This window comes from Osmerus mordax, chromosome 1 (assembly GCF_038355195.1).
Source record: "Osmerus mordax isolate fOsmMor3 chromosome 1, fOsmMor3.pri, whole genome shotgun sequence".
Classification (NCBI taxonomy): domain Eukaryota; kingdom Metazoa; phylum Chordata; class Actinopteri; order Osmeriformes; family Osmeridae; genus Osmerus; species Osmerus mordax.
Genome location: NC_090050.1, coordinates 3,143,480 through 3,170,236, shown reverse-complemented (window position 1 = coordinate 3,170,236; position 26,757 = coordinate 3,143,480). Strand labels below are relative to the sequence as shown.

Sequence of the window (26,757 nt, the reverse complement as noted above, 5' to 3'; positions counted from 1 at the left end):
GTAAATTCGAGCCCCCAAGGTGCTTTGTCAGTAAACATATATATATTTTTTTTAAACAGAAATGTTGGAGGAGTCAGAGACATAGTATGTAAACAAACAATTTATAAAATGTGAGTCACGATGCGGAATCAATTGGTCTTGCAGGAAAATTTCCATATGTGATATCAATAATGTATTTGAAACACAACAAAGACACTTTTCACTTAAATTTTCCCTCAAACAATATTGAATTTACCGGCACTAATTGTACATGAGCACCCACTAGTGGTGAATGAAGATACATGTTTCTGTGTATCTGAGATAATTCTGTGTTCCAAGCAGCCTGATTTTCTGCTCACTAAATACATGTGCACCATCTCTGGAATGGTATGCTCTAGAAACATTTTGTTGTTGTGCTGTTCCAACTAACAACTAATTGTCTCAAAAAAATGAAAAGAGGTGTAATGCAGTATAGACCTATTGTTTTTGAATTACTTCTTATGAATTTAACTGTGAATTTAGCAATGAAAAGGAGCATATTGTGTTTTTACTTGCAAAACCAAAGAAGAGAAATTTGAATCAACAACGTGCATGATTTTAGTTGATATAACTGATAATGTTGCAATTGCCACACGCACAAGCTTAGTGTAAGGTGAAGTACTGTGTTTTACTTTGAATGAAGCCGTTCCCTCACCTCTCCTTAAGTTGGCCATACCACACCAGTTTTGATTGTAGGGAGAACTTCTTTAGCCCCTGACATGCACTTATAATATTGCTGTGATACTGTTTCAACGTAAGGAGATTGTCTGAAATAAACTGGTTTGTTATAAAGAATCATTGCGCTCAATTGTGTAGGGTAGTCAGGTGGCTGAGCGGTGAGGGAGTCGGGCTAGTAATCCGAAGGTCGCCAGTTCGATTCCCAGTCATGCCAACTAACGTTGTGTCATTGGGCAAGGCACTTCACCCTACTTGCCTCGGGGGAATGTCCCTGTACTTACTGTAAGTCGCTCTGGATAAGGGCGTCTGCTAAATGACTAAATGTAAATGTAAATTGTACTGTGCATATCCCAACTGATTTAACTCTAATACAAATGTGTTCTGATCTTAAATGATGGGGGAAATGCTGCTCAAAATTAGTTTTTTGTGTGTAATTATTAAAATAACTATTAAACATAAGCTGCAGTCAATATACATGTGTGAAAGGGCAGACAGTGGCTTAGTGGTGTGACATGACTTCCTATCCTGATCTTATTCTAAAACCCAGAGTTTAACCTCTCATGTAAAAGCAATTAAGGTTAGTAAAAGAGTGTAGGATTTATGCTCATTGCCCATCCGTCAGTCGGGCGTTTGTACTCTATATAAAGGGTAAATATATATATTTTTTAGGTTACCTCAATTTGGCCATAGACAATCAATGAAATGTTGTTGCTTGTCAAAGGATTATTGAATTGGTAGACTTTCTGAAATAAAATAAATGAAAACAATGTTTCTTGTCTAGATGCTCATTTAAGAAATACATGAAAAAAGAATCTGCTTCTGCGTGCAAGCATTTCAGCATTTTTACATCATACAATGTAAAAAAAAAAGAAAGAAAATAATTTGACTTAACAAACATAAAGGATTGGGAAGACATTGATAGCTGAGAATATGTAGTTTGTATTGTGTGTGTATGTGTGTATATGTGCAAGTGCTTCTCTGAGTAAATGTGTAAAACTTTGCGATGGCCCCAAAGTGGCGTTGTGCAAACTAGTCTATCAGGAAGAAGGTTAAGCACGAACGCTTTTAAACTCGGTCCGCTTATTAGAAGATCTCTTATAGCCATGATACAGGAATATCTAAAACAGTCTTTATATATATTCTTTAACAGATAATGATAACAATATTGTTCTCAATAGTAATTTCATAATTTTAATAATCAAGAATAGTAACAATTTATAACCAAGTTCATTATCTGTGGTTTTCAATGGCCGCCTGAAGAGTTTTCCCGCATATTCGTCTACACCCCCAAAGTACTTTGTTCATTTCTCTCACTTTATTTTACTATCAATGTTCCCACCAGGACAGCCTATACCTGCATATGTAACCATGACACCCTTCGCCACCCATGTTCTGAGAAACCTTGCTGGTGGTCTCCTTCTCAACTTTCTCTGCCTCCTTGTAACCATCTATTGCTTGCACTGAGATGAGAATCCCTACTCTTTCCATTTTCCCTACGTCAATCACAAGGATAGTTCTCGCTCGGTCACTCTATGTCTCCTTCTCTCAGAGGCGCGTCTGAGCCTCAGGGACGTAGATCTCGATGCTGTCTGCACTCTCTGTGGCGGAGTTCTGACGGACAGAGGCGGCTCTCTTGGCGGCCAGCAGCCGCTTGCGAGCATCCTGTCGCTGCTTCTCGGCTGAGGCCGACGAGGAGGTGGAGACAGAGTCGGCGCTCTTCTCACGGCCCAGCACTGGCCTCCCTTTACCAGGCTTCTTTGGCACTGGAGGAACCTGCTTTTGGTCGTCCTGTTAGGTTGCAGCAGAACAGCCAGACCACAAGGGGGTGGTAGAGGGTGAGAAAGAGCAAAGGGGTAGAGAGGGAAAGAGATGAGAAAGTGAGAGGATGCAAGGGAGTGTAGTAATAAGAAGCTTTTGTTAATAAAATTGGAAGATGCAGGACAATAACGGTATGTTAATGGTGATGATTGGTGCTAAGCCTTTTACTCATTTGGCTTAAAGTGTGAAAAACATGGCAGACAACATAGATACAAACAAACATATAGAAACATACATTCATACATACATACAAAAGACTGTAAATGACCACATGTTAGAGCAGATGTTGAAATAAAACTGAGAATGCCAATACACAAGACAAATCTCACAACCAAGACAGAAAGCCAGCGAATATTCCATTCCATGAGGCTATATATCTTTGCCATTCTCCACTGCAAACCAACATCTTGTACCACTGCATGCATGTCCGAAGTGGGGTTTCTAACCCCAAAAAAGACACTACACAAACTTCTATGCATGCGTAAGGAGGAACTGGTTCTGTCCAGATGCCCTCTTTACGTTGAGGTACAAAGCCCTTAAAGGGCTCACCACACAAGGAGGTGGTGAGTTGGGCAGGGGGGAGGTATGAAAAAGAAGGAATTGGTGGGGGGGAGAGAGGCCGGTTTCGACGGCTTTCCTACCCCAGCCAGGGCACTGGGCAGCAGAGGTGGGCAGTACCTTCCGCTCTGGGGACGAGTGGGCAGCGGCCGAGGAGGTAGGCGCAGGCTGCCAGTCATTGGACTTGAGGTGGTACAACTCGTCAAATTTGAGGCTGATGTCCTCGATAGAGAGCTGCAGCAGGTCCCAGAAACCGGCCAGGTCCTGAGCCGTGGCCCGAGGGTTGGCATTCACATTCTGCAGGGGGAGGTTGAGAGAGAGAGGGAGATATGGGGGAGCAAAACCAAGTTTTTATAATGCTCATTCAAACTCTCAAGATCAAAGATCATAGTTTGCACCCAAAATATTACACTGAAATCATGTTGTGTTTTCAGCGGTGAGGGTATAGTACAGTTAGGTCCATAAAAATTTGGACACTGATACAAGTTTTATTATTTTGTCTGTTTGTCAAAATATATTCAAGTTACAGTTAAATAATGAATATAGGCTTAGAGTGCAGTCTCTAAGCTTCAATTTGAGGGTATTCACATCCAAATTGGAGGAGGGTTTAGGACTAACAGCTCTATAATTTGTATCCCCCTTTTTTCAAGGGAAAGTAATTGGACAACTGACTCAAAAGCTGTTACAAGGACAGATGTGGGCTATTCTTTGTTATTTCTTCATCAATTAGGGAGGGTACAGTTTCTGGGGAAATTGTGAGGTGTGTTTGCGTCTGTTGCAGATACGTAGGTCTGATTTTTAAAATTGTTTTACAACAAATATTTATGTATATATTGAATAAGTATGCATACTTATTATTTATGAAGATTGCATAGATTAAAAAGCATATATTGTTGCTGCTCATTTACACTTCGAATGAAACAGGGTTCTCCTCTCATTTCCCTTGGTGCAAGAGGGAATGGTGACAGGCTATGTGGCAGCCTCACATATTTGAAACAGTTTCATCAAAATGAAGAAATTGGGCAATCCTGTGTAAAAATGGTCCTGACCTATATAATGACTTAAACTTCCTCTCACGTTTTTTCTTGCATTTACTCATATTGCATTTCATTACTTCAGAACCCCCTTTGAAACAAGAGGATTCTAATAATGTTGTCACTGGCAGTATCTTAGCTGGAATCGCGATTCAAACAGTACCATCTGAAAACTGAAAATACGCCCCCCAAAACGTAAATTAGCTTGAAATGCATTTCTGGAAAACTGGATAATATAACAAGTTTACTAGAAGTGATCATAATGTGTCACTAACAACCAGTGGCGTTGTTAGACATAAAACTGTACTGGGGCACAGGCCCCTATTCATATCCCATATCTTCCAAGCGTGTTGCGCATAATGCACTATTAGGCTATAGAAACTCCCCTTGCTTAACCCACTATGTAACAGTTCAGGGACGCATGTTTGATATCAGCTTTGGCAGGGACATCCATAGTTAATGCAAGCATACAATTTTTTTTTGCTTCATGTAATATTGTTTTTATGTTTTAGTAAAAATAAGATGATCAGTAGGCCTATCATTTAGAAACTTTCTTTCGTTTTGTTATGTTTTTTTTTGCCTACCTCAATTCTGACTTGTGTGCCGAGTCCGACACCTGGACTTCTGTGTGCGTGCTGCAATGGTTATTTGGCAAGCTCAGAAGAGCTCGCTGACATTTACACGATTTATACGAGTCATTGTGATCCTGGAGGGAACATCAGGTCCAGCCAAACATTCCTAAGTGCCGTTGTACTCCCGGAACAAGTGCGTCTTGAGCCTTTTTTTGAAGGTGGGGAGACAGTCAGTGTCCCTGATGGAGGTGGGTAGTTGATTCCACCATTGGGGGGCCAGACAGGAGAAGAGCTTGTGTTGGGACCGGGCGCTCTTTAGCTCTTGACAACCAGACGGTTGTCAGAAGAAGACAGTAGGTGGCCGGGGGGGGGGGGGGGGGGGGGGGGGGGGTGTAAGGCTGGAGGAGAGACTTGATGTAGTCGGGTGCAGTCCCGTTCACATGACATGCATCGGTTTGTGTTTTCGGTTAAACTGCTTTCATTTTACAAGCGATGAGATACTGCGGAAATTTTCCGGGATTATCAACCTAATTAATGCACTGACTAATAAAGTAAATTGTTAAAACTCACACTTTTGATTTTACTGGGGCACAGCAGATTTATACTGGGGCATGTGCCCCAGTAAAAAGGGTCTAATGACGCCCCTGCTAACAACATACCTGTCTGAAGACTAGGGGGACATGTGACCAGCTATCCGTGCTGTAAGCTTGGAAAACCGCCTTGCGCTTATCCACTCCAATCATTCGTATATTGAATGGCATCGATTTCTCTAAAGGACTTATGATCATCATTTGATTTACATTTACATTTAGTCATTTAGCAGACACTCTTATCCAGAGCGACTTACAGTAAGTACAGGGACATTCCCCCCGAGGCAAGTAGGGTGAAGTGCCTTGCCCAAGGACACAACGTAATTTGACACGGCCAGGAATCGAACCAGCAACCTTCTGATTACCAGCTCTATTCTCTAACTGCTCAGCCACCTGACTCCCTTGATACCCCTCTCATGGTTAATTGCTTTAATAATCTATCAGTCCTACCACAATACTAGCTCAACAGCGCAAATACAGGGAAAACAAAGTTGACTAAGTATTAGGTAACTGGTTGGTAGCTAGTACTGTAGCGGACTAACACGGATTGAGCACACCCAATTAACCCTTGTGCTGCCTTCGGGTCACATGACCCAAAGGTTCATAACGAACCATTGTTGTGTTTACCCAATTTGACCCAATTCAAAAACAAATACAAATTATTTTCTTTTAACTTTCGCAATGTGGGGGGTCTGAGACAGCCCAACGGTTAAAAGAAAAAGCTTCACTTTGTTTTTCTATGTGGTAAATTTGTCTCAATAAGACGGTGGGTCACAATGACTGATGGGTCAGAATGACCCGAAGATAACACAAAGGTTAAGCTACATGCTCAACTCCAGACGTTTTACATAAACGTCTGGAGTTGATTCCAGGTGTGGTATTTGCATTGGGAAAGCTGTTGCTATGAACCCACAACATGCGATCAAAGGAGCTCTCAATGCAAGTGAAATTGTCCATCATTAGGCTGCAAAAATAAATCCATCAGAGAGATAGCAGGAACATTAGGACTGCCAAATCGACAGTTTGGTACATTCTGAGAAAAAAGAATGCACTGGTGAGCTTGGCAACAAAAAAAGGACTGGACATCCAAGCAAGACAACAGTGGTGGATGATTGCAGGATCCAGAGGCGTACAACACGCCCTCGCAGCCCCTGCAGTGCGTGGGGGCCCACAAAGATGTAAGGGCTATGTTGCGTCTTTGCTCCACAGCTTCGCTCGTTGTAAACCAACCAATCAGCGCACAGCTTTTCTAAATATTTATGAGCATACCATAAAAGGGAGAAAACCTCTCGCTTTATTCTAGGGCTATTTCACAGGGTTGAATTAGGGCGCATAGAACAGCACCCGGGCCATTTTCAGCCCAACCAATGTTACATACCCTATTCGAAGACCTTAAGGAACACTGTGAAATACCCTATAAAATCAGTCAATGACCCCTTTAAGGCAGAAAGACCCACAAACAAACACCCGAAGACAGCTGCAGTAAAGGCCTGGCAAAACATCAAAAAGGAAAGAAACCCAACATCTGGTGATGTCCATGGGTTCCATACTTCAATCAGTTATTGGATGCAAAGGATTCTCAACAAAGTATTAAAAATGAAAATCTTATTTTGGATTATGTTAATTACTTTATTTTTGTACTTAATTAATATTGAACCCCTGAAATAAGGGGATAGTGTATAAAAAGGATTGCAATTCCTAAATGTTTCATGCAATATTTTTTTCAACCCCTTGAATTAAAGATGAAAGTCTGCAGTTTAATTGCATCTCGGTTATTTCATTTCAAATCCATTGCGTGGCATACAGAGCCAAAATAATGAAAATTGTGTCACTGTCCAAAAATGTATGGAACTAACTATACTGGTTTTCCATGTATGTATCTATGATTATAAATTGATTTAACCAAGATCCAACCACAGTAGTGTGGGAGAAATTGAAGGATTTATCATTTGCATATCTTAATCCTAATCATTGTATCAAATATTTTATTACCATTACCATTATTTTACATTCTAATATCCATTGTTTCTACATATTGCAATGTTGAATTAAAGTATTTATTATTTTGCAGTTTTGAAGGTAGGTCCCTTTTTACACAGTGTGTATTATCCATGTCAGGACCATATATGAAATATTACACTGTTATATAATACAAGGGCTGCGTTTAGTATTCATCCACCTTCTTTTCTGTACACTAACACTGTTGTTATTTTTGAGTTCCCACGGGTGTTCCTCTCTATCTCTGAATGGTGTAAACAGTATTTACACAATTCTGACACAGAGCCACCACTTACATAGAACATTTCACACTACACTTAACCAGCATGCACATAACATCAGACTGACATCATATTCTATTTTGGTCCTGATATCCTAAAAATCTTATATTTAACGTCTTCACAACTTATTTAAACAATGATTGCACCACAGTGCGATTTATGTTTTGATTTAAACAAGATTAGTGGACTAAAGTCAATTTCACTGTATTGACTGTATTAGACAAAATCTGTCATTTGCTTTTAAGAGATTGGATTTTTGTGGGTGGAAGCCAGGTAATGCCAGGTACATCTAATGTAAAGGCCTATTGCACGACTACTGCAAATTAAACCGACCTCCTGTTTCAATCAGGGAGGTTGACACTGTCAATCTTTTAACAAAGGTTTGGCAAAGTAATCTAACTACTTTTCTAGTAATCTAGAAAGTGGTTAATCTGGAAGTGTATAATAAATGAGTATTATTGCTGTTTATGAAAATCATAACATTTGGATTATATTCTACACCAGTAACTTTTTTATTATCTAATTATAATAATAATAATAAAAAACTCATAATAATAAGATTACTTGTTTTAAAGCAATTTGAAGTCAACACATAATCAAATTGCTCGTCATGTAAACATATTGAATATTGGCTATTGACAAATGTCTTCATATATCAGTATCGCCATGAACCTTGAAATACACATCTAACAGTAGTTACTACAAACATAATTTGTGCGTGTATCAGCTGTCAAGTTTTGTCAGATTCTATGCATAGATTTGTTGTAAATGGTTTGGTTTTATTGTGAAGGAATGTTTTTGTACTGAAGTTCATGTGATGTATCTTCTGATGTGATGATGAATGTGCTGGGATGTGGTAGCTGGTCCTTACCAAGTTTTGCTCACACAGTCCTCTAAACTGTTGGAACTTCTGGGACATGAGGAGCTGAGCGCTGCCTACGGCACTGCGGACCTTTCCCAACACTGCAAGTTACAAAACACACATGAGAAGACGCCAGCAAAACTGAAACACAGACACACATGCTTTACAACACTACAACACTAGGAAACACTATACAGTAAACTGCATACATCAACTCTCCTACAAACAGCAAGCTGATGTAACAGCAATTATGTAAAAGGTGTAGTTCACTACATGTAAAGTAGGCACAAATACTAATGTCAAGTAATGTACAGATACTAAATAAAATGTACAGTAACACACTTTTTATATACAATATACTGCATATGTACTATAAGCAAACAGCTATAATTATTAAGATATTTTATGTACCTGCCAGTTGGTGTTGATGTGTTTTATTTGAACTTTAGTCCAGACCACATTGTTGACCTACTGCCGTCAAGCCAAAGTTACCAAGTGGTCTACACTGGGCATGCAACTAGCACACCAGACAAGGATCTTTTAGTTCCGAAGAGGTAGATTTAACACTTTGTGCTTGACACAAGCAAAAAAACTAAAACAAAGCTATGATGTCTAGACAAGAGATAGACGATTTGGCTTTTCCACTGCCTGGTCATAAGGACTCCACTGGGTGGCACTCAAGGGGATTACAGTATAATGGACAGCAATATCCTCTTAAAATGCATCTGAGCCTACAGATGATGTATCTATTTAGGGTTTTCAGACAAACGTTTCACTGGGATTTTGGCTTTACGGCAATCATATTATGGGGTAGTAAAATAAATGTAAATGTAAATGAATAAATGTAAATGTAGTGAAATAAGGTGTTTCGGTAGCTCTATGTCAATTAGATTTTTTGAAGACCTGTTTTACAAATATATACAGTCTTAAAATGAATCCATGCACAGTTAACATTCTATCACACACATTCTGGCAAAGACAGTACCAGCACGATTATGTTCTTGGTCTAGATTTTCTGATACGATCATACTTTGCGGGCCTGCATGTTAGAGTATGTGTGTATGCGCATGGGTGTGTGTGTGTGTACAGTGTGCTCTGCTGTCTGACTTGTCAGTCTTATGTTAAAGCACTCATCTAATCTGATGGTTTAATCAGGTCCAGACTAGATTAGTGTACAGTAATGCAAAAGATTAGGCCTGCTTGTGTGCTAACCCCATATATGAATGCCTCTTCCAACAAATTGTGGGTGATTGTGTGAAGAGAGTCTACAGAGAATAAACCTATTTTCAAACCCTTTAAACCTACTGATCAGGCCAACATTTTGTATGTAACATACTTGATTATATGAGCAAACCAACTTCTTCAACATAAATACCCCTTGTTTGACTGTATGAATGTCCAGTAAGGGATGGCCCACAGTATTTCTGTCTCACCCTCCTCTGAAAGTTGATTGTCTTTGGTCTCCTGCTCCATCTGCTGGCACCACCCTTCCATGCGACCCGTCTCCGCTTGCAGCAGCTTCAGGAACCAGTGGCCGTCCCTCCGACAGGGCGGTCCTCCACCACCCTGAGAGGCAACGCAGGGTCCCGCACTAGATCCACTCCCGTTTCCACTTTCCAGCCAGGGATCGGGAGGGGGCAGGCAGGAGGGGTCCAGTGCCGGATCAAGGCTCTCCGAGAATGAAGATGAGCTACTCCGTGTTGTTGAGCGGTTGAGGATCTGCCGAGGGGGAGGTGGTGGTGAGGATTCATGGGAAGAATCCCTGTTGTTGAGGGGACTCTGGCCCACTGGTGAGTCCATGGATTGGCTGGCACTGTTGACCATGACTTTCTTCTCTGGGAGCTTGGAGGTGATGGAGTTGGTCTGGAAGGAAGTGCTGGGGATGTCATTTGTGTCTGAGTCGGTTTCCTGCTTGGATGCCATGCTACTGGAGCGACTGAGCCTGAAGATGCAAACAAGACAACATAGAGCGTCGAGATGACAATTTCAGTATTCATTCAATAATACAGGCAGAGCTAATTAAATATTTGTTAATTAAATGACTATGCATTTGTGTGTAAACTAGCAGATTTAGATGCATTCAAATTAATGGGAGATTTATAATACCTAGCTGCAGACTATTGTGCATGCAAAAGCGATGTTTGAAAATGAGGAAAATAAGGAAGGGATGTTATGTGTGGCATGAAGGACTTCCTGGCATTCAAAACATCTTTGAAGAAGTTATTCTGCAATGAGTAACTCTAATGAAAATCTTATCGTATAGTAATTATGTATATTATAATTATAGATGGTCTATTCATACTTACTGCCACCCGTCCTCCACCTGCACTCCGATTGACTGGAATCTGGCCAATGGTGGTGTCTCCTCTCGCTGAACTTCCTGAATACAATCAACCTAACAAACAATCGTAAAGTGCCAAAACATGAAATGATATTTAATGTTTAAAAATAAACTAATAATAATTTGGAAAATTTGGAAACTAAATGCTGCATAAAAGTTATGTTCTATCATGTGGGGCATCAGAAATTTTGATTCAATGTATTTATTAAAGTAGTTTAGAAGTGCAAATTCTTCATTTACATCAAGGTTAAGGTTAGGTAACCCATACGTTGCAAGGAACCCACATTAACAACCACTATATCTGAAAAGACAGACATTGGTGTTGGTCAACGCTGGTGTTAATGGGTTCATGAGATATGGATTGTTATCTATAGTTACTGATACACTGATGTTTACTGGAACATTGTTATGTCATTAATTCTAGCAGCTTACAGTTTTCTATAGATCTATAATCAAATTCACAAAAACAGTGTTGTTTGTTTTTGTCTGGGTCTGTTGTTGCACCACACTGTAACAGGTCTGAATTCTCTTTGAGTTGTACTTAAAATGTATATTAGTGATAGTATACAGCCTTACAGACTACCTTGTAATGGTACTGACACCCTTATTGGCTTACCGAACCAGGACTGACCACAACCACCTCACCTGAATGCCAATGGAGGAGAGCTTCCTCCGGGGTACCGAGTCCACTAGGAGATCCTCTGAGGCCAAATTGAGCTTGCCTATGCTCGTCTTCAGTGGCTCGTGCCCGACATCAGATGTGTCTGTGGAAGTGCTGGTTGTGACGGTGGGGACAAGGTGGTCCCGGGGAGTGGCCATGGGCACAGGGATGATCTGTGGGGCACGGGAGATGCCCCTCGCCAGGCTGTTGGCACGGGTGCTGTCGAGGCTGTCGGACGAGTTGCTGTGAGCGTGGCTGGATTGGCTGTTGACCTCGCTGTGCCGGTCCAGGTAGTTGTCCTGGGCCGATTCGGTACTGCTCTGCACCGTCACAGAGATGTAGGGCTTGGAGGTGGTGCGGGGGGGCACTGGCGGGGGCGCTGCCTTCTTACAAGTCGTTATGCATGTTGAGACTACAGGAAAGAAAAAGACGACAGGAGACAAGAGGATATATTTGTTTTGTTATTGTCTTTAACACAGAGATAGCTAGTTTTTCGACCAAAATTGTTACACAGAGAGATAGCAAAAATTATGTAGTCTAGATTTAGCTACCAAACTAGGTAATTTTTTCAAACTTGTTTAAAATATGTCAACCATATGTTGCAACAATACATTATATATTCTTGCTGGAAAGATGAACACCCACATATTCAGGAAAGTATAGTAACTTTGCAATAATTCTATGTTAGCCGAGAGCCTACTTTGTGTTTACTGTTACCAGAATCCATAGAGTAGGTGGTGTCTTTTGATGAACCCACATTGAGATTCATCAATATCCACAGGCTACAAAGGCCTCAGCAGAACAGAGTTTGATGTTGGGACTTTCCAGAGTAAACAGGCACATTGAGTGGGATGTTGCCATTTCATTGTTAAAATTTAAACTTTGACACATCATTGGATACCCTTCTGGAAATCTAATTTGACTTGGTGCTACAGAGGGATGCATGGAATTTTAAGCCTAAGCAATGGTCAGGAATGCCTGCCGAAATGCCATTGCCTCTTAACAAGAAAGTCACCTGACACCAACACTTTCACATCCTACCATGAAGTTCATCACCAACAAGACATAGCAGTTTGGTTTACATTTACATTTATTCATTTAGCAGACGCTTTTATCCAAAGTGACTTCCAAGACTTCCATGGTTGAAATGGACCTCATACTACTCGATTAACACAGGTAATTTGGTAAATCCTTACAAATGTAAAATAAATATTTATCAAAAAAAATGGTCATACATTTTGTCTCATCTTGTCTATTGTTCCATATATCTTTGCCCATAGCCCACTGCTTGCCTGAGAGCTGTAGCCTGGCCTCGCTAGACCAATTTGGAAATTAATATTTGGTCTGGAATCTCTCTGATTATGTTCAATTCTAAGGGCCGTTATCAACGGGTGCAGACCAAAATTCCTCTGGACACAATTGGATTGATACACCCAATCCGAGCAACAAAACATAATATTAGTTATTTACCTAAATGCCTCAAAGGCGCTCCTCTGTACAGTCTTTGTATTAAACCCGTCCCCTCTCAGATAAACGAGATTGTGATTGGACGGACCAGATTCAAGTCGGATGGAAATCTATTTTGAATGGGAGGATTGCCAGACCCATTTGCCAGAGCAAATAAAGCCTGAGCTTGAAGATATGTCTGGTTCCCAGGCAATGAGAACTGCATACATTACACATTGTTAACTGACTCTGGGTTATTTGACAGTTGGCTTCGCAGCAACAGAGGACAGATGTTTACCGTGTGGACCATTCTCTGAGCTTTGATGCAAGAAGGTTTAATCATGTTCCACTCCTTACAAAAATGAGGTGTGCAGGCTATGGATACGGCCCAATCACACTTGGGGGGGCTCCAAGTAGATTGGACAGAAGGCCAAATATACCATAGGACAGAAGCACATAAATGTGTCCAGAGGAATGCAACCAGAGAAAATGCTCGACATGGTCAGCTGATTTTATTTGATTCTTTCCTATGAAAAGTCAGTATGATGTACTTGAATGTACAACTATAATGTAGCTGTGCTATCAGGTAACACAGACTGCATCTGTGAAATTATGCAATGACATATTATGTTGTTTCAAAGTCTGTATCTATCAAAACACAGACTGTTCCTTGACACAAACCACTATTTGAACTGTGCACTTACTAAATGCTGCACATTGCTGAGGATACAAATATGACCAAAAATAGACACACATTTAAATACATAAGGACAACCCAAATAAAGTATGTATTCATTTGGTTGTAAATCCCATCCCCTGACTGAGATTTTGAAATGCCTTGAATTACAAAAATGTGAGCTTGGAGTCTGTAAACAAAAGAGTTGTGTGTCTAAAATGTCCCTTCACCTTAGCTCCTGTAATTAAGTGTGTGAGTGTGCTTTTTTTCATGACAAAGTCACATAAGCTCATTCAAGCGACTTGCTAAATGTCATCTTGCTTGCTCTTGCTTAATTTCTTAATTACATAATAAAAACATGATAAAAGTACAGTAAATGTCAGAATATGAAGCCTCAGTTGTCTCCCTGACACTGTTAGCATTTTCAGTTAAAAAAGGGACGTTTCTCCTCTCAATGTGACCTCAGATTATGTGGAGGTCACCCAACAGCATTTGTCATTTTTTAAGGTATTTAGCAGTCAACACAGGGAATACTTTGCACCTGGAACCCAGTTGTTTTAGGGGCATGTATTTTTAAAGACATGTCATATTTTACAGATCATTTTACATTTCAGCTTTTTAATTCAATTATTTCCCCATTAAACTGTGTTGCAACGTATGTAACTGCTGTTGGACTATGAATCTGCAAAACTATTTAGTGGCATATATACACATAGGCCCATATATCATTCCTATCCGTAAAACATGATTGCTAAAAAGTGTACTTTTATGATACAGTATATATGTATTTTTCTTATTATTTATGGTGGCCACATGCCATTTTGGCCCCATTGTGGCATATGTGGTTCAACAGAAGGTCTTTGGTAACGTCCAAGCACGTCCAGACCCTGCTGGTAAAGGTTCCTGCTTGCTCCCTATAATGATGGATTTTTGGAGTTTTGAGAGGCCTGTCATCACAATGACAGTTATGTGACATGCTGTCTCTGGTCCAGCATTCCTGTCTACGGTGGTGGGCCAAACCTGTTGCCTAACAAGGCCAACACGCCAGGCTCACAAGGCCAACAGGCCAGGCCAACAGGCTTGTGTTTTTTTTTTGTGTGTTTTTCTATCATCACCCTGCCCCTTGCAATGGAAGGAGATGCATTTCAGATATGCAGGACTATATATTTTTCTGAATTTAATTCAGCTTGTTGGCATGTCCAATTATTGCTCATAATTTTGTAGACTTGTAGTCTAAAGGTTTACGACCATGCCAGGCCCTCCTCTTCCCTCTATGCATGTCTCCCCCCTTGTTTTTATAACAATCCCTATCTCTCATCATTCCAAAAATATTTTATGAAGTATTTCACTTTATTAATGCTTCTTATAGTGGTTATGGAATTGGACCGCTTTATTGGGTATAGACTTACCACTGTGCAGAAGCAATATTTTCTGGTCAAAACTGGTTCAAAGTACTCCAAGCTGCCTCAAGATGGCAGGGACTTAAACCTTGATCCACTGACTGAAAGTCCAACCCCAGCCATCAGCAAAACAAACACCATTTTAGTCTGGGCTACAGAATGTGTCCTAGTACAATAACAAACAACCAAACAAAGAATTTCCAGCCAATTCATGGGAAATGTTCTCCAATAAGAAATAGGATTATCTGATTCAGGACCATGAATAGATGAGCTGCCTGCCAGAAAACCTGGTTGGAGGTTGGTTGAGGCTGGGGAGGGTGGTATTATAGATGGGTTTGGTCTCCTGAATTGCAGCTTTGCTTACAGCTGATGTCTCAGCTAACATTTAAGCACCCTGTCGTGGTTTGAGCTCATTCATGACAACACTAATTTCCACACTGCATGTGTTCAGTCAAATGCTGCTTACCATAACTAAATGCAATGTACTGTAGCACAACCACAAGGGCCTAAAGTATAAATCTGGTACCAAGGGAAGCATCATACCTTTGCGATTGAGACTATAGTCAGAAATAGTTTGGGTCCAGAGTCAGAGAAACAGAATCTTTTTATTAAATGTTAGTATCCATCTTCAGATGTTCAGTACCATTGGAAAGCTTAGAGTGTCTCATGTAATTACAAATGCATATGTGGATTTAGCACATGATGAAACTAATTGTCAAATAAACTATTTATATAAAGCCTGTTTTATTCATGCTCATCCACTCGTTACACCAGTTGAGACATTTCACCAGGAGGGCTGTTGACCCTTGACCTTGATCTGGGTACAACTACAGTGCATGCTAGTGTGCACAAAAATGAGCATAACTTGTGGTAGAAATAAAGTATTTTGGAGTACTGAGAGAGTCCTTTCTAAATCTCCACAGTTCAGTTTGAAATTATACAGGACAAAGGTGTAATGGCTCATTTAATGTACCTTACAACATATTTTCAATTAATTCCACATTAGATAGCGCTTTCCAACAATTCAAGGGCTGAACAGTATTCATTGTCCTTGGGAGTAGACATATTGCTGCAGAGAGGAGTAGACTAAAAGAGAATGGAGGGGGTAATAGTGAAAAACGATTTCCCCTCTCTTTTCTCTAATCAACGGTTTCCACCCTGTTGCCAAGTGGCCCATTGCCTCTCCTGCTGACCCGCTTGTGTCATTTAATCTAATAACAACCACAATACACTGACAGCCTTGACCATCCCTCTTATGGTGCTCTCTGGCTGCCTAAAACATCAGATCAGACATCTGCCAAAATGGTTAGCTTTCAGAATAAAAAAGGCTTGAATAATTCTTTCAAAAAACTAAAATGTTATAGCCCTTTTTACAAGCAATGTCACAGCGGGCTTCACAGATGCTCACAGATCAACCTATAACCAACCTAAACAATCAGCAACACATTCCATTCCTAATACCACAGCAATAGAGATGCAGTGGGCCGCTTGGCAACAGGGAGGAAACCGTTGATTAGAGAAAGGGAATCTTTTTTTCCTCCCTCCATTCTCTATTCCTTTACTCCTCTTTGCAGTAAAAGTCAGAGACTACTGTACTGTCTTACAGTAACAAAGCAACGTATGTGTCATAGTAGACGGCAGGGCAGTAGTTGTGCATACAAATGGGCACATGTGTTTCTGCTGTCAACACCAGAAAGCCCTGTGGTAAGAGGGAGATCCTTCCAGCAGATCTTGCCACCAATCAAAAACATTATTATTTTAATAGTGGAGGAGTGAGAAGAGAATGCTGGATGGAAGAGCTGTTGCAACATGCTATAGATAAAACTAAAAATGGGTAGTAAATCAAATGATCAAATTGTCAGGTCATAAGTTACTTCCTATGTGAAACTATGACAGTGACATTGTCCATGAAACAATCTTCTATACTAATATTTGAATAGTTAATATACCATATTACATAATTCAATTGACTAAAGTTGTCTTTTCCCTGTATTGATTGCTAATAGGCTATACAGTTCTAAGCATATTCAATCTCTGGGAGTAACAAAGAAATTTGAGCATATGCTATTGTACATGATCTTGCAAACTTGACTGTGTTAGTCGGAGACTTAATACACAAAAGCAGATTTTAACAAAGCTGACGCTAACTGTACCTACTACATTTGTTACACCGATTATGTGTCTCAGAATATAGCCAATATAAATTAAAACACAGAATCTACGTGACAATAATTCCTACAATATTACACTGATGTACATCAGAAAACAACTATAAAACATAACTGTAAAACATATACAGTATAAAGCCGTCAAGAGGTAAGGCAAGACAGATTCAGAAAGCGTGAACACTCACCCTGTAAGAGAACAAAATAAAGCATCGATATGGCGTGACTAGCTTGAAACACCTGAGCATTTGAAAACAACCCGGGTCGACACAGCGTCTTTCCATAACAAGATCAGCTGATTTTGCCTTTGTTTTGCCTACAGAACGGTCAATTTAAACCGACGCGACAAGGATGGAGGCGTGGCGACTCATGCTGAGTGGCGCCACTGTCTGGATGTAAAACAATATTTCAGAGCACGTGCGCGTATGAGACTATTTGTAACTTTGTAGCTCCTTTTGAATTAAATTGCCAGTACGGGTCAAAGATGCACGGCTCAGACAGAATCTAACTTCTAGGACATTGCTTTTGCAAAGGATACTATAAGAAAAATAACCGTGGCGACAGGGCGTCAGTCATACATTTGGAATCTATTCCAGCATTTAGTTAAGAATCACGCTTCTAATAGATTTACTTTTTGGTAAAGCAATGCGCACAATCACTGATCTTGGACATAAAGATTAGACTTCTGAAAGGAAATAATACACCCCATGAAATAGCTCATTGACAGCACTAACCCCACAATTAAACAGCCTTAGATTTTAAATATGAAAACGAAATATTTTAAGATGCTAAAAGTAAATAATGAAATATGAGATAAAATTAATCAGTGAATGTATAACATTTACATTAAGTTAAATTAATTTATCAGTTTAACCAATACAATTTTACATCGCCCGTGTTTGCATGTGCATGAGGGAAAGAGAGATAGATAGATAGATAGTGGGAACCAACTACCCACACCCACTCTTCACTCACTAATGCAACAAGAGAGGTTAGTCAGATGTGACTTAACCCTTGTGTTATCTTCGGGTCATTCTGACCCATCAGTCATTGTGACCCACCGTCGTATTGCGACAAATTTACCTCATACAAAAACAAAGTGAAGCATTTTCTTTTAACTGTCGGGCTGTCTCAGACCCCCCACATAGGAATGGTTAAAAGAAAATTATTTGTATTTGTTTTTGTTTTGGGTAAAATTGGGTTCGTTATGAACCTTTGGGTCATGTGACCCGAAGGCAGCACGAGGGTTAACCATATCCAGGGTGCATGAAGAATAAGGAATCTGGTACTACTCTATCAGCCTATTCAATGACCATTTCATGTTACAATGGCAGATAAAGTAATCAGTCTAAAATAAAAATTTCATTAGCTTTCATATTGTTCTAAATATTACTATCCAACAACAACAGAAATCCCCAAATACTTACAATACTTGAGCTTTCAAGAGGGCAGCACATGAAATCTGTGTTGAACCATTCACATGGTTTGGTGTATAAAACATGTATTCAATCACCATCTTCTGTGTTTGTCTTCTGAGTCTTATTCTTGGCCAGTCGATCAACCATAAAACTGTTCACTTCTTCTCTGTCTTGCTGGTGAATAAAAGCAATCTTCTTAAGTTCCAGAAGTAAAAAAAAAAACTACTTTAGTTTGTAAAGTATTACAGTATATTTGCCTACAGGAGTGCCTGGAGGCCAGACAGAAAATAGTTTGGAATGTTATTATATATATCTTATTAAGCTCTTGACAGCTTTATACAGTATGGAAGTATTCCCACGATTATATCTGGCTTTATGGTAGAATTTCACATTGTGAAAAGCAAACAGCAGTTATACTCATACTTTTGACAAAGAAGACAGAGAGTTGCGTCAATAGTGCCATTTACTTTTGGCCAAATGAATTTCTTCAAAGTGTATTGCACTACGCAAATTGAATGCTTACAAGAGAAGTGTGTGTGTGTGGAGGGGGAGGGGGGGCGGCGGGGGGGGGGGGGGGGGGCGGATTCAACACAAGTTGTTCAACACAAGTTGTTACTTTGTTACCTGGGAGAGTGGCAAAGATGCGCTGTCCCTCCGCCCCCAAACGTTGAAGGAAAATTGCAAGCTGTTTCTCCTTTGGGGCTTTATCCAATCCGGAAGCTATCAGGTAAGAGCCAAACTGTTCTTTCCATATCTTCCATGGGAGGGGAAGGTCTCCTAGCGCGGGTGAAAAAGGCTGCATTGGAGCCAAAAATCCCTGATCTGCTCAGTTTTGAGCGCTGTGGCTGACAAACATAGTCAGTTCCGTATAAAAACGTGCCGCCACTTGAAGGAGTGTGATTAGAACAACGAACCACAACTTGGTGGGGAGGGCTACTTCGTCAATTCTTTTGAATTCCATCCAACGGGGAGACAATTTTCAAAATAAAGTGTGTGTAGAATGTAACATCAAGATAGTCTAGGTAAGTGTATTACTTCCCGACATAGCACTGCTCGCTTAGTTATTTCATGATTACCACCCTTCTTTAACAGTCCTAGCCTACCTAACCAGGGTCAAATACATATCCTTTTCAAATATGTGAAATGCTGTTGTGCTGTGGTGCTGTTTTCCTTCCAGGAAAAATCTAATATATTTTGTATTCCCACAAGTAGAACATAGCACAATTTAAACATTTCAAATATTTTGAAAACATAATGGCTTTAACTAAGTCTATTGTTGGAGTACTTACCAGTGCTAGTACTATAGGTGCGAACTGTGGTGGCGGTGGGCGGGGGCGAGTCTGAGTCCACAGAAGCAGTGTCGTCGTCCTGGGAGCAGCCAGCCTGAATGGCCCTCAGGTAGCTATGGCTGCGGGAGCGGAAGCACGTGGGGGTGGGCAGATCCGGTGGGTCGATGTTGTCCTGGGAATGCGACCGGGAATCTCTAAATGCAGGTTCAGAGCAGTGCTCCTCGTAGCGATTGCTCATCTCCAAGTCTCGTAGCTGGAACGAGGAGAGAGGCAGGTTGGCAGGATGGCTTGAGGGGCAAAGAATTACACAGTATTGCATGGCTGTTCTAAGTAAGGCAAGATAGGGAAGGTTTATCCTGTCAGTGGTTTGGGGTTCACACAGGAGCAGTACAGCTGAGGGTCTGGTAAATGGTTAGCCACATCTAGGTGACAGTCAAGGTTCAGATGGTTACTCAGGGCAATAAAGTGGATCCAAAAGTACACTGCAGTGAATTGAGCTACAGACACTAAGAAATGTTTTTCTGGACAAAATGCAAATATGAGACTGTAACCCATTCAGAAAATAACATGATAAAATAAGTCTATTTGTATCCTAACAATCCTACGAATTGTATTCTGAATCTTAAGGCATTCACTTTAAAGCCGATTGCATCACACTTGTATGAAGTTGTCAAACAAACAAAGAAATTTGATTAAACTTATTTTGAAAAATTGTGCTATTCATTCATATTTTAAGAACCATAGTCACTCCATAGACTGATCAAAATGTCTTGTTAACTGAATAATTCACATAGCCCTTTAGGACAAAAGAAGCATGAGCGTAGGCTACAGTGTAGGCATAATGTATTAAGGTGAATTTTCTCATTCATTAGAGTACTGTCCATCGCAAAAGACAGCAGTGAAAAGCACCCAGTCAAGTATAGTTTGAATTGGATTCAACTGTTTGATTGTACCTGTATGTGTGTTCACTTGGTCACTCAGAGGAATGTCTCCAATATGCTAAATATGAATCCCCTCTCATTTTCCAAATTAAATTACAATTCCCCATGACCTGTAACATGTACTATAAGACAAGTGGTAGCTAATTTGACAAGCCCCTTGTGAAAGAAAGGGGACAGAATTCTGAATGTGAATCCTCGTTATTCTAGTGACCTTGTCACTGGGTTAACTTTATGTAATGGAATTAATTGGAAGCATATTTGCTGGGGTCTCCGTGTCCAAATGTGTAGTATTTCATAAAGACAGATTATTTAGAGATCAACTTTACGTCGTCTTATGAGCTGGGTGAGGTTCAATATATGGCTGCATAAACTTACTGCTGTAATATCAGAATACCATTTATTACCTTTAGTATGATTTTTGTTGAAAACCAAAAATAGGGACATAAAATCAGACAAAAACCTCAAATGAAAGGAAAGGAAATCAACTTCAAGTGTTAGACCTTGACCCTATCCCACCTGCTGATGACCTCTGACCTGCCCCATGCAGCTGCTCCTTCCCAGCGTGCTGCAGGCCTGACTGAAGTCCTCTTCATCCCAGTGGTTGAATGGAGAGCCCCCTGAACTCACAATACAATCCAGGTTGTCCAGGCTACGGTTGTTGGAGAGCTCCCTCAAAGAAGGCAGACAGCTGGATGAGGGAAGAAGAGAAAAAGGTCCAAGGGTAGAGGAGAATTACCAGAAATCAAGGACATTATTATCACATTTATATCACATTTAAGTTAATAACTTCATTAACGTATTCATGAACACCTGTCGTCAGGTCCTGAAGTCTATGAATCTCTCTTACATTTCATTACAGCATTCCCCCGTACTGCCCCAAGCGTGCAAAGCTGATGATTCCTGGTGAAGCGTTCTGATGTTCAGGTCCATATGATAATCATGAGAGCGTTAGGTAAAAAACTAATCCTAAATCCATTAACAGTGAAATAGTGAAAGACGTCTCTGCTAAAGAGCTATCTGGCACAAAGAGATAATCATATGACCCCATTCTGTCCTGTCAGAATCCTCGACATATATGGCTGAATCCCATTTCTCTGTCTTACCCCTACCCCTTACCCCTTCCACTTCGTTTACCCCTAGCCTTTGTCCCTCGAAACCGAGTGTAAGGGCTATGGGTGAATACCCCTATGAAGTGAGACACCACTTGGTTACGGTTACATCATCTAGCACGTATCGATGTCTCCAAAGCAAGTAGTGTCATGCACTGATATCAAACTAAATTAGCTGCGAATGGAGTTTAGTTAAAACTCTAGACATGCATGGAGTCCATTCAAGACTAGTCAGAGAAATGCGGGACTGTTGTGCAAATCAGCAATGTACCGTTAGCGTAGCAAACTAGCGATTTTTTAACATGGTTGCAAATATATGTACAGGACTGTGTAGAGCACAAAACAAGTCAAATTTTTTAATCGATTCGTTAAGACGAAAATACATTTATGGGACTCTTGGTGATCTGGCCGTCATTGTTGCCGGTTGCGCAGTGTATTCTGGGTATCTCCTGGTTTCAAGTAAGCTCCCGAAAATGCTTGGTTTTAAGGGGTATCTACCCCTTCCCCTTAGCCCTAACCCTCGATCAAAACGAGAATTGGGATAGCCCTTACTCTCACGTGAACACACAAAACTAAGGGTAAGGGGTAAGGGGTAGGGGTAAGACAGAGAAATGGGATTCGGCCATAGACTGGACCATTTGCTTTTTGAGTCATCTAGGGGTAGGAAAAGCACATGGGTGGATAGAGCTTCGAGTAGGCAGAAGATTACATGACATTTGGCATGGCATTGTTCAGGGGCAAAGACAAATGTCTGATTGATTTATTTATTCAGTAATTGGTTGATCAATTGAACATCATCCAATTAGATGCAAGCGTAAGCAGGCCCCCTTGTGGTGACTGGCTAGTCTTGCACTGACCTGCCCAGCTGGTGGAGGGAGGACACACTCTGGAGAGGAGCCCACAGAGCCTCCAGCTCCCCCTGCCGCATGGCGTAATCCAGGGCTCTGCTGCTCATGCCAACCAGGGTGGGGCATGCCATGGAGGGATAGCAGCAGTGGACGTTTGGGGTTTTAGCAGGGAAAGTAGGGTTAATGTCGAATTTGATTCACTGAAATAGTTTGAATTAGATTTTTGAAATTTGCTTGCTCCCCTGCACTTCCCATTTATTTAAAAAAAATTATGGATTAGGGCTGTGTTTGCTTTTGCTGATGCTGCCTCCTTGTACTAAATTACTTATTGGTATCTCACTTCTGCTGTTTGTGGTGGAGGTCCCTAATAAACCTTCATTGCCCGAAACACATTTGAAATTTACATTTAAAGAAGAATGAACAGGTGGTAATGTGGCTTGAATTCTTCATTGATATCATCCAACGGTGAGGTCAACACAGTTTACATATGCATCCTTCTGATAGCATGTCATTGAAAGACAAAGGGACAAAAACCTAGTAATTTGAAGGAGATTTGGCAAGTTTGTAGTGATTCAATGTCTATGCTTCAGCAGAAGGCAGTGTCACATGGTGGAATCTGTAATCGGGGTGTCTGCATCATTCCAGCCAAGCAGTTACGTTGCAGGAAAAGGATTGTAGAGGAAACCATATCGTTGAGAATGTGGGGAGTCTGACAGTGCTTAATCCCACGCATGAGAGAGCGCAGCTTGCCTGACTGTGTGTGTAGTCATTATGCTGTGCAGGGGACTGCTCATTAGCATGCCAAGAGATAAAGCCTGGCAGTCTCCCCTCTTTATGTCACACCTCTACTTGGAATAGTGCCTTTGGCTTTGCTGTGTGTATGTCTAAAGGGGAAGGGTGCCATTCTCTATCCTTCCTTCTTTCCTTTAATCCTTTGTAACTGTATTCATAGATCTGTATTTTAAATTGAGCTCATTATTTCACATGGATGGTGATGTACATTACCCTGTGCGTAGCTTTGTATATGTATGCGTACCAATTAAAATCTGAGACTGATTGAACAGTTGACAGATTCATGACTTACTTGCGTGGGGGTAGCTGGTCACTCAGAGATTGTTGAGTAGCCCTTAGGTAGCTCTGCCGACGAGCTGCACTTTTTGGCGAGGGTTTGGGACTTCCCTCTGAGTCATCGCTGTCCTCCAGGTCGCCCATGGCCTTCACGTAGCTGCCACTCCGCATCCGCCGACATGGAATTTCATTGGCTCCGCTGCTACGACCCAATGTGCTGCTCCAGTCTCCCTAAAGGCACCAGATGGCATGTATTGGCCACTGTTTACTTCAACGGTAAAATGGATGGAGGGTCCAAATACCTTACAAGACACGGCCTAAAAATGTGTTATGTCTAACTTGCAAACGGACTACTCTATACTGTTACTTACTCCTTTAATTTTAATAGTACTTGGGTTAGAGTGGTCTAGATCTAATGCAGGGATCTACAACTCTGGTCCTGATGAGCTACCTTACTTTGGTTCTTGCTCCAATCCCAGTTGTAACAGAACCTGATTCAACACTTTAATCAGTTAATTAAGTGTGTTATACTGGTAGCGAAAACTTCCACGAAGGTAGCTTTTCTGGAAAAAGTAAGGAATCAAATTTCCCAAAAAGAGTGTTACTATTTATTTATCTAATTATTTATAATTTTTGTACTTTATTATCCCCTCTTTGAAAGAATAACTGAAGCACAATAACAAGCTCAAGCAAAATAGATCATAACATTTATAATTTGAGTAATCATAACATTTTTGGTGCCAACCTTTCTACGTGGTACTCACCCTCCTCTGCACCTGCAGGTACTGGCAAGCTAGATCCTGCTGGCAGGACTTGGACTTGAGTAGGGACCTGTCCAGGGTTGCTGACCCCTTTTGGAGAACCTGTCTAGGCTGGCCCATGGTCAGAGTGGACCAGGAGTTTCCCTTCATAAAGTCACTATTCACAGTCATGCTTCCCCCATATCCTCCCCCACCAACACCCCCACCCCCACTTCCTCCCCCAGGTCCTGGCAAGGCCTGGTACTTCATCTCAACATTGCTCCTCGAAGAACTGATAGTGTTGTAGGCACCGTGGATGTTGTACCTTTCCTGCCCTGCACCCTGGGTGTCTGGACCAGTGGATCGCCCCAGGGTCATCATGGCCATGGGGTTACGGTAGTTGCTTAAGTCGCTGCTGTCCAAGTCATCAGAGCTCCAGTATCCAGACATGTTGGATCGAGGCCGCCGTTTGGCGGTTCCGTCCGACTTGGCAGTGACCCGATCTTTGCTTTTGCTCCGACGACTTTGTTTCCCACTGTCCTCGGTTCCAGACGATGTACCACTGTTGGCGGAGCGTCCATTGACACTACCTTTCATATTATGGCTCTCCAGGGATTGTGACTTGGCAAAAAGTTTCTGGACCGAGTGAAGCATGTAGCGGATACGCCCTGGGCTGTCGGTCCGCTGTTTGGCAGTGGCCACAGCAGACGACCGGTGAAACTGTAATGTGCTGAAACCATCGCGACCTCCTGGGAGCTGCTTCTCAAACTGGTCCAGGAGGTTTGGTGGCAACCGATTCTTTGAACCGTGTGAGATGGTTGCCGAACCACTGGTAATCATGGTCGGACCACGTCCACTCAACCCAGCCATGCCCATCCCCATGGACATAGACGTGCCCATAGTGCCAGTAGTGATGCCCCCGATGCTGTCCCCTCCCGGTGGGGAGAAGTCGGATTCGTCAAAATGTGAGTTGTAGTGGATCCTGGGGAAAGTGCTGCTGTTGGAAAGTTGGTTGTTGAGAGGCAACATGTAGTCGGGAGGTAGGGGGCCCTGGTTAGGGCCTTGGTACTGGTGTAGATCCATGGTTCCGTAGTGGTCCATAGGACTACGGAGGTAGGGGCTCTTTGATGGAGAGGTGGCCCTATGGGGGTAGAGGGATTCTGGGAGTCCTGAGGTGGGCTCACAGGAGTCTGACAAGTGACGATTGCGATTGGCTCCCAAGCCTTTCATGATGTTCGGAGAAAGGAGGAGCCCCCTCCTTCTATAAGACTCCCCAGCCAGGGACAGACAAGTTGCCTAGAAGGTGACTCCTGTGGGAGAGAGAGAGAAGTTTACTTTGCACATTAACACATATACACACATATGTTGCACACAAACAATAAAACGTTCAAACTTCCCACCAAAATGGATGGAACAACAAAAACGTCCCTTTTCAGTCTATGATCAAACTATGGGCTCATTTTTGTGCATGACTATGTTGCAAAAGAGAAAGGATAAAATATGACTGTCGCCTTTGTGGATTTCACCATCAAAACCAGATCAGCTCTGACAGAACCTCTTTTGCTAGCAAAGTAGCAACTAAGCCCCACTGCATCGCACCTGAGGTATTGGATAGAACACATAACCAGCACCATCTCTCCAGGAGGCCCCAGAAAAGCCTCCCCCCAAGTTATTTTCTTTCCATCTGTCTCTCTTTCTCTCTTTTACTAATGTGCACATGCATGCCAACCTGGCATCCGGCAGGTGAATAAAGAGGATTGGGTCAGCAGGTGCCAGTGTCGCTCCTCCCTGTTGCCCAGACTGTCTGTGCTAGTGCCCTCCCTGGTAAAGTGGCATGACAGTTACAAATTGCAATGTAAATGAATAATATTGAGAAATGATTTGATTGTACACTCAACAATATATTTATTGACTCTGTGTAAAAAAGAATTTGATAATCTCTCTTTAGCAAGGTATGCTAATATAGTCGTTACATTAGCTATATGATGTAATGGATAATAACAATGAAAAATGTGATCCATTTGACACATTTTCTCCTGGACAACTAACAGTGTAGAGTGTTATTGTCAAATGTGGAAAAATGCCCTTGGATGTACAAGGCATTTGTGTAACAAAGATTTATTGTTTCCAATAACGGTGTAATTTCAGGCTAGGTTCTGGAGTTTATACTACCAGCTGAGTGGAGAAAGAGTAACACCAGACAAGAATAGGAATCAAGTATAATGACTAGATAAAGACATGGAAAT

The 26,757-nt window shown here is 41.3% G+C and overlaps 1 protein-coding gene across 3 annotated transcripts; it reads right to left on the bottom strand.

The window, feature by feature from the left end:
* Positions 1-1,953: 1,953 nt before the first annotated feature.
* Positions 1,954-25,741, bottom strand: dlgap4b (discs, large (Drosophila) homolog-associated protein 4b). Of its 3 annotated transcripts, XM_067246630.1 has the most exons (12): positions 24,536-25,741; positions 23,788-24,002; positions 22,707-22,802; positions 21,281-21,440; positions 19,806-20,058; positions 19,141-19,293; positions 11,396-11,823; positions 10,716-10,804; positions 9,843-10,351; positions 8,419-8,510; positions 3,193-3,369; positions 1,954-2,484 (listed from the first exon to the last, which is right to left on the bottom strand). In XM_067246630.1, exons 1-12 carry the CDS (start codon positions 25,739-25,741, stop codon positions 2,242-2,244), a joined length of 3,621 nt encoding a protein of 1,206 aa, XP_067102731.1. In that variant the 3' UTR covers positions 1,954-2,241. The 3 variants fall into 3 exon arrangements, with proteins under 3 accessions (XP_067102731.1, XP_067102745.1, XP_067102738.1); XM_067246644.1 differs by lacking the exons at positions 19,141-19,293; positions 22,707-22,802 and adding an exon at position 24,273 and having other exon boundaries at positions 21,281-21,434; positions 24,525-25,741; XM_067246637.1 differs by lacking the exons at positions 19,141-19,293; positions 22,707-22,802 and having other exon boundaries at positions 19,806-20,098; positions 21,279-21,434.
* Positions 25,742-26,757: the final 1,016 nt, after the last annotated feature.